Here is a 9,376-nt window from a genome sequence, read left to right as displayed (position 1 = left end):
GAATTTTATAAGCAAGCAAATATAAAATTGTGTACAAAAACTTTCAGCTGTTCAGAGAGAAACAGGCAAGAAAGATTACCGACTCAGATTATATTAGGCATTGTTTACTGTTTTATTTGTTTAGACCATGATTTGTTTTGATGATTTAACTTATTATATCATGCAAATAAACGCAATGAAATATATATAATTTTGAATAAGTTTGTGTCTATATTTATTTCTATATGTATAATACTCGTAAATATTAAAAAAGAAAATTGAATCGAACTGTATCTAAAAAGCTACTTATTTTGATGACATTCAACATATTTAACAATAATGTGTATAATGTATTATCTAACTTTGCAAAATATCGCATACGGCTAGCGACCTCACCTCTAAAACTATTTGTACTAATATATTGGTGTTTTATGTATAATTGAAAATAGGATATGACACTCTAACAGTAGATAAAAAAAGAGAAAGTATGATGTTGTGTTCGATACGTAGCACGAATTGTACCGATGACATTTACTGTTTCTTCATTATTTCTTTAGTAAAACAAGGAAAGCATGACTGGTAGATTTGAACGCAAGCATCACAAAACTATTATTTAGTGCGCAGACTCATGTCAAAAATTTACCACACCACACGAAATACAAATTTGCTTTAGTTTGAGAAAAGCTGTCTTAACGTAAGGTTGTAATAATGAGTTCCGAAATAAACGTTGGTGATTTAGTATGGTAAGACTTGTTAAATTTTTTTGATAAATTTCTCATGTAGTATAAATAAATTTTAAATTTTTTTCTGTATTCTAGGGCCAAAATGAAGACATTTTCCCCTTGGCCAGCTCGTGTAAGTATTCTTACCGCCACTAATTTTGATCCAACGGTAGCTTGGTCTTGCGCGCGTCCTTTGAAATATAAACTTAACCTAACTTGTGTTTGTTTTCAGGTTGTTCAGCCGGGTCCAAATACTCCAAGTAAAACAGGAAAGAAAGACATGCACTGGGTATACTTTTTTGGAAGCAAAAATTAGTGAGTATTTTTAGTTCAAATTTTTATTTAAATGCCAACATCACCTAATAGTTCTTACTTTTTAAACTCTTATGACATACATGTTGTGTCCTTGTTTACAAACAGAAACTATTTAAAAACAAAACTGTAACTATTTGATAAAGACTTTACAAATTTTTAAATCTATGGACAGTTTTTTACTGTAGAATGAATTTTATTACACTTATATCTGCTTTATATTCTGAGGGATTGTAACAGTATAAGAAGGGATGTTTCTTATGTCTTTCTTTTTTCTTTACTGTCAAAATTACTATGGCAAGTTATATTTTTATAATTTTTTCTGACTTGCTTGTCTTTTATCATGTTTTTTTTTTTTCAAATGAAAATGCAGCTAGTCCTTTTTCCACAGTTGTATTCCTTTTCTTTGCCTGTTCCTTTGGATATCGTACCCCTCAGTTGGTTTTCTTCTACTAGTTTTTTGACAATTACTCTGTTATTTTCTTTTAATTGCTGTTTTTCTTCATGCCACATTGATTACTTCACAATCAAATTTCTTATAGCCAATTTTTATCTGTTTTCCTTTACTTTTTGTTTCTGTAGCTCTTTTAACTATTTCTTTCAGAATTTCACTTTTATTTTGATGTCAGATCATTATTTATCTACATAGTTATGGTGCTTCGACTTCTCTTATTATCTACATAGTTATGGTGCTTCCAACTTTTCTTACTATTTATGTCAGGTTGCACCAACAAATCTTAAGCTCAAACTTAGGCAAACTCAGCTTATAGATAGGGCTGTTTTATTTTTCACTTACGTTGCACCATAATTTTTGATTCTTATCTAAGCAATCTACGTGGCAAACTAAAAATTGGTCCAGGACTCAATGGTGTAACGTGTATTTTTCGTAAGTGGAGCTTAAAGCATGTCTTCAGCTTTAGATCTGTTAGTGAAACCAGGCAGTAATGTCTCAATTTTTTCTTGTAGGTTTCTGTTTCTATTTTTGTTACATTCTTCAGTTTTATTTGTGCCTGCAGTTATTGTGATATGATTTTTTTTTTATTTAATGGCATAGACATTAGTCATTCAGCCATTTGCAATAAATATACAATCCGATCCCTAATACAAAATTAAACAGAATCAATAGACTAATACGCTAATACAATAAATAACACAATACAATAAAAACAATGATGGATTTCTGATAAAGTGATATAACATTTATGATAAAAAAGGATGCAAATCTGAACATAAATCATAAAAAATTTCACTCCCGCTTACAAATCTTATAGGACTGTGCGTGTATCTGACAAGAAATCTATAATGATCTTGTATATTTGTTGTGAGCCTGTAGCCAACAGAGACTGGATATTGAATTTTATTGTTTTAGTTTAGATTAAGCCACAATTTTACTTTGAAATTAAGTTTATTTGACATTTTGATTTCCACTTCGGAAATTGTTTTCAAAATACAAAACATTAATGCCTAGTTGCACCATTGAGTCTTAGATCAATTTTCAGCATACTACAATGGATTGTCTCGTGGATTGCATCTTAAACTTCGTCTCAGTTAAGATGTGCATAGATAAGAATAAAAAATTATGGTGCAACAAGTGAGACTTATGCCTGGTTGCACGAACAAATCTTAAGCTCCAACTTAGCCCAGCTCAGCTTATAGATAGGGCTGCTTTAAGTCTCACTTACGTTGCACCATAATTATTTTCGATTCTTATCTATGCAATCATGTTGGTGCAACCAGGCATTAAAGCGGTCCTATCTGAGCTGGTTGAGCTGGGCTAAGCTGGAGCTAAGATTTGTTCGTGCAACTAGGCATAATATATTTTATAAAATATTAATAATATAATATATTATTTTATTTTATCTACTATATATTAGTATACTATATATTAATCTATATATTATTTTTGCTGACCTGTAAAAGTACATTTGTACATTATTACCAATAAATACTCTACTCTACTCTACTCTATCAAAATTTGTTTATCACTTTTATTTTATCAAACTAAATAGTATAGGCACTACTTTTACTATACTTTGTTTGTCAACTAAAGCAGCCAAATAAACATAAAAAATGATGAAAATGGCAATATGACCCTTGTGCATTCCAATGGTGTACATAAAATTCTAATAGTATGTCAAAAAATGCGCAATAACTACCTCTTAAATTTCATTTGCATGTCCCAACCGGTTTTAGAGCAATAAATAAATTGTCAGTTTGTAAGAAAAAAGTCAACATCCTGTATCTCAGAAACGAAGCTTTTGCGGACATATGTTTATAAAGCAAACAGTCATTATTTACACACTGTATTGATGAAGAACATGGCTAGTTATTAAAGTACCTAACTTTTTTATTATCCGACATAAGTGAATGAATCTAAAAGTAGAATGTTAAGAAAACGTGAGGCTATAGTTGGGTTTTAATTTCAGTGTTTTATAAATGCTAGAATATTCCGCAGGGTGTGGTGAACTAAAAAAAAACACTGTTTGATTGGTACACCTGGTATACAATGAAAATTTACCTGTTTAGCAACAATATTATTACAGCGATATGGTTAAAGAATAAGACTATAACATATTAAAAAAAGAATGTGTGTGTACTTTGTACGCACGTTAAAAGTTATACTTTTATTATATATGATTTCAACCAAATTAATATACTTTAAACAGTTTATTTATATTTATTTAAATATTAAACTAATTTTAATACTTACTACTTCTCAAAATTTTTTATTAAAACAGTGCCAAAAATTAAAAGAATAAAACACACACAAACAAACACATTGAAAAATGCCACAAATGATTTCTGAACAATGTAGGAAAATTTTTTAATTAAATACGTATTTTCTGAAAAAAAATTATATAATAAATAAACTTACAATCATAAAATGTATAGAAAAATAAAAAATAAAAGTTTCCATTGGGGTTCGAACCCGCTTATCAGCGCAGTCAGTATTGAAATTCATTCACCTTAAACTTTTACCCACGGAGACCATATGTCATCATGTGCGAAGATCAACTAACTAAACGGATTAAACTTTTGACAGTTCTGAATTGAACCAAATTATTTTGATTTTGAATTGAAATTATTTAGAATTGAAAGAAATATTAAAATACAACAAAACATAGAGTAAGAAAACAATATATTAGGTGAATATTGATAGAAATTTTGATGGTAATCAAATTATGTAAATCAAAGCATTACATACTATTTTGGTAGGTTCTTTTTAAATTTTCCAAATAGGTAGGTAAGAATTACCTATGTAATTTTTTATTAGGATACCTACTGAAACATTTACAATTATTACATACCTGTCGCTTTTAAAACTATTTAAAACGTCACTACAATATTATAAACTTGCTTTTTTCTCTGCCATAACAACAATAAAAACTAATATACACAACATTAATTTGTTTATCCAAAATCTCCATATTGAACAATTATTGACAGATGATTTTAACACCCAATCAGATCCTGTATAACGTTTATACCATACTGTCGGTGTGCGCATGCGCCCAGTAAAATGAAAAATTTACCCTCCTGCCTAAAGAACTATAACTTCAAAAATCACTTAAATCAGACAACAGGTTTAGGAAATATGAGACATCATAAATGACCCATTTTGTGGGATGCCCGTTTTTTCTAACACGTAGTGTAGATATACAATTTGTGTAATCCAACTAATAAAATAAGTGCATTAAAGGAACTTCTTCAAAACAACACCATGGCGGTATAATGTAGTTTACCTCCGAGGTTGAGATATGTACCTAACATAAAAAGGTAACAGGAAGTTCAAACTAATTTTTAAATTACATATAGATTTACATCACAACAAAAAAAATAGTATTTTTAGTAGCTGAACTTTTAATAAACGTCAGTCACTTTGGCTTGTGATAATTTTTTTAGTCTCCTAATGTATTCAGTGCAAGTTAAAAATATCGACAATATAATATAGTCTAGTACAGCGTTTCCCAACCGGTGACGGGGCTCGTACAGTAGCTGAATAACGTACATTTATATCATCATAGGTGAGGGATGGGTCACGAATATGAAAAAACATCAGAAGGTGGGTCGCCAGACATAAAAGGTTGGGAACCCCTGGTCTAGTATAATATTGGCAGGTTCCTCATCCTCCTGATTCATTACTCTTTTCATTGGCACTGCCCCGTCATTTTCTTCATCTTGATTCTTATTTTCAGATAAATCAGTTTGTCCATTTCAGTTATTGTCTTTATCCATTGCTAGCAAAACTGTGTCATCGACAAATCTCAAGTTGTTGATTACTGCTCCATTAATATAAATTAAACAATAGCAGAGATAACTTCTTCAGATGTCTGATTTTTAATTCTAATGTCAGCTGTCTGATTCTAGTATGTACAAACCAAGTATTATTCGAATATGCTGCCCATCTAGACCAACATCATTCAAAACTAACTAACTATGTTAAAAAGTGTCAAATGCTTTCTCCTAGTCGACAAAGCAGCCATATACATCAATATTTACATCTCATAACTGAAGCCAAACTAATTGTTCTGTATTTTTTGCAGTACTTGCTATTAGCTGTCTTAGTCACCAATGTTGAATGTTGATACTTTACAAGTTCATCAAACATTCAAATCCAGTAGAAGTCCAGAACAATCTAGACTTTATTTTCCAATTCTTTGTCGTTTTTACAGGTTTTACAAATGTGTATGAAAAATTTAACTAAATGCACAGTTTTTCCTTCTTTGTTTTTACAGGTTTTAAACAATAAATATAACTAAATCCAGACTTTCTTAATCTGTCCTCTAATATGCTTTCTTTATTTCTCTCCCTCATTACTTTTATCCTTACGTTTCTGCTAGTTGTGCCATTGAATCATATACTCTGAATGTTGAATCTTCCCCAACCACCTGTTGGTATGTCTTTGATAGCAAAAGGCATTTACAAATATACTCACAGACAAAAATATTGCATATGCATGTGGAATGAAATTTTTTTTGCTGCTATCCTTAGCCCCCCTGTATCATAGGAATAGGATTTCTTTCCCGAATGCAATGTTTTAAAGTATCACATATTCACTAGAATCAGATTTAAATCTGATCTGGGCTATATACTGGCCAGTATAATTTTTAAATTGAATCTCATCAAGGTAAGTATTCACTATGCTAGCGACATGAAGATGTTATGTCATATCCAATATGACTTTCAAATGGCAAAACATGATCTGCTAAAACGTTTTCAATGTACATATCAGTTGGCATTCACCTAATCACCTTCACATGGTCGGTATGTCCTTTCAAAGCAATACCGCTCCGTAGCACTATGCCACCCCCACCAAAACTAACGCTCTGTATGAGGTTACAACTGATACACTGTTCGCCAATTCTTCTGTAGACGAAGTTTTGTAAATCGTGCTTCCATATAGTGAACGGTATACCAGATGTAACCTCATACAGAGTGTTAATTTTGGTGGTGGCAGCATAGTGCTATAGAGGGGTATTTCTTGGAAAGGAGATACTGAACTTGTGGAGGTGATTGGGTGAATGACAGCTGATACGTACATTAAAAACATTTTAGAAGATCATGTTTTGCCATTTGCCAGCCATATTGGATAACAAATTCGTGTTAATGCACCATAACGGAGGTCTTCATGTCAGTAGAATAGTGAATACTTACCTTGATGAGATTCAATTTAAAAATTATATTCAATTTAAAAATTTAAATCCATTTATATGATACATTAAAACATAGCAGTCAGAAAAGAAATCTTATTTCTAGGACACTGGGGCAGCACAAAAAAATTTATTTTACAGGTTAATTTCAAAATATGCATTATTTTTGTCCGTGAGTGTATAATGTATGAGAACAAACTTTTGGACTCTCAAAACGTCTTTAGAAAGATATTACAGTACTGTAGGTAAAAATCCCAAAAAGTATTTTTACAACGAATTTGTTTTTTGGAAATTGTAGATAAGGTTACTTAATTAAATCTTGGGTCATATTTATAGCTTTGTTTAAAATTAATGAAGTTGTAACATTTAATTTATATTTTTTTAAGTGCATGGATAGAGAGCAGTAATGTAAAGCCTTATGAAGAGTATAAGGACAAGTTTATTTCATCTAACAAATCGAGCACTACAAGTCAGTTCAAGAAAGCAATTGTCGAAATTGAAGAATTCAGAGAAAAACTAGCTGTAAGTATTGTGTGGTGGTAAAGTATTATTTAGAATTAGAATATTTGAACTAAGGTGGTTGTGTAAATTGTGTATATTATTAATTATCCTCTTTTATTTGTTTGTAGCAAGAAAGTGTTATATACATTATTATGGACCTTACAAAGCTGTCACATTTTTTAAAATTCTCAAATCGACGGAGCAGTTTTGATTTCTTCTTCCTTTACATTCCTTCATTGTTACATTATTATGGACTTTTTTTAACTATTTATAATGGGAAATAAGCCACAATATTATTAAAAAATGATTTTTATTAACGTTTCGACACCCAAATCGGGTGCCGTTGTCAAAATACAAAATACTATTAACATAAACAAAAATGTTGTTGCTTAGTAAAAAAAAAACTCTTCCAATAATTTATTTAATTTGACTCATTTATATCGGCAATTCAGATACATAATATGATACATTTTAAAGTAGAAGACTTTAAAATGATATTGCCAATATTTATGAGTTGCGTTCCTGGGATGACTTTACTGAAAGATAGTTCATTCGATTACATGAAATCAACCCCAACTCAAGAATATCCGTCACAAAAAAATCATAGCATGTGATCTGTCTTTAAAAAGACAACCACATGCAACGGTGACATTAAAATTCTCGCGTTAGAGATCTCATAGTAAATCACGAGGGAAAACCAGGAAAAACCTCGTGATACTATCCCGACATCGTAAGTATTTGGTCTTACATTTAATTTACTCTCAAAATTAATACCAAATTCTGACTTTACTATAATTTTGTTTAAATTATAAATAATATCAATAATACATGGATATATAAGTAATACTAAAATATAAAATATGTACTAACTTGACTATTGACTTACTAATTGTGGTATTTTCTTTCTATTGACTTCCTCTTTCAGTATGGGTATCCACATCCTACTGCATTCCACCGAGGAATTTGCGACACAATTGGTTTCGTTTACCATAATTAGAGCCGCTTCTTTGATTTTTCTCTTTTTACTATCTGTTTCTTTCAGGACTATACTTGAATCTCTCCACTGAACTCTATGTTCATTATCCCATGCGTGTTGACATATTTGAGATCTATCAAATTCTCTATTTTTAATATAAGATTGATGTTCACTTACTCTAACGTTTAATGGTCTTGATGTTTCACCTATATAAAACTGTTCGCATTCACAAGGTATTTTATAAATACAATTCTTTGTCCTTTCTTGTTCATTGTTAGGTTTAGTTTTAGATAGAATAGATCTCAATGTGTTGGTTGTTTTGAATGTTGTTGAAATGTTGAATTTATTTCCTATTGTTTTAAGTTTCTCGGATAGTCCTTTTATGTATGGTATTGATATTTTCCTCGGTATTATCTCTTGTGAATGTTGTAGGATCCCGTTCTATGTTGTTCTGTTATAGTTATAATTGTAAAAATGCCACAAGAAAATAGCTTCAGAACAACATTATTATGGACCTTACAAAGCTGTCACATTTTTTTAAATTCTCAAATCTACGGAGCATTTGTGATTTCTTCTTCCTTTACACAAGTAATTTTTTTGTTTATCAGCGGGTTGTGCCCTCTGCGAAAGATTGTCACTCCATCTCTTGAGTGATCGACCAATACGTCTTCTACCACGTGGTGATTTGTCCCCTGTTTGTGTCAGACATTCTACTGATGTGATTGTTCTATTCTTTTTTTATTTAGTGTCCGCTTGTTTATAAGCTGTGTATTAAATTTTTTCTGATGTAGATACCTACTAATTATTGTTTGGTCTCTCAGTATGTTTCCTGTACTGCCGTGCTTAGCTTAAAAGTGGTATCTCCAATTTTGTGCCAAATGGAGTTATGATGTTATACATATAAACCTTTACATTCTACATCATTTTTCTTAACTTAAAAGTTGTAAAAGCTTATAAAAATATATTGTTAAAAAACTTGTGGTATGTACAACAAAACAGCGCAGTAATAGTCTTAAACGTGGTATCTACTATTCCTTAGCTAGTAAGTGGTATGTTCTCAAAATTCTGTACATACCACTTTTAAGACCGGCTTTTAAGTAATTCACTGGCTTATGAATGCGCGCCTAAAAATGCAATGTTTGTTTTCATTTGATTTAAATCAAATCAACAAGTGTGTTAGTGTTTCATTCTACCCAGCAAATTTGCTTGTTATAATTTTGTTTTTACCTAGAAGT

General features: G+C 30.8%; 1 protein-coding gene across 2 annotated transcripts in view; it reads left to right on the top strand.

Moving 5' to 3' along the window:
- Window positions 1–632: 632 nt before the first annotated feature.
- LOC114331953 (cytokine-like nuclear factor N-PAC) overlaps window positions 633–9,376 on the top strand; it is a 167,261-nt gene continuing 158,517 nt past the window's right edge. For both annotated transcript variants that reach the window (XM_028281644.2, XM_028281643.2), the window contains exons 1-4: window positions 633–722; window positions 798–834; window positions 934–1,016; window positions 7,051–7,186. In XM_028281644.2, coding sequence (XP_028137445.1) covers window positions 688–722; window positions 798–834; window positions 934–1,016; window positions 7,051–7,186 — 291 coding nt within the window. In that variant the 5' untranslated portion in view covers window positions 633–687. The remainder of the gene's footprint in view (window positions 723–797; window positions 835–933; window positions 1,017–7,050; window positions 7,187–9,376) is intronic.

This window comes from Diabrotica virgifera, chromosome 3, assembly GCF_917563875.1.
Source record: "Diabrotica virgifera virgifera chromosome 3, PGI_DIABVI_V3a".
Taxonomy (NCBI): domain Eukaryota; kingdom Metazoa; phylum Arthropoda; class Insecta; order Coleoptera; family Chrysomelidae; genus Diabrotica; species Diabrotica virgifera.
Note: the sequence above shows the minus strand (reverse complement) of the source record. Positions and strands in the feature narration are given on the sequence as shown.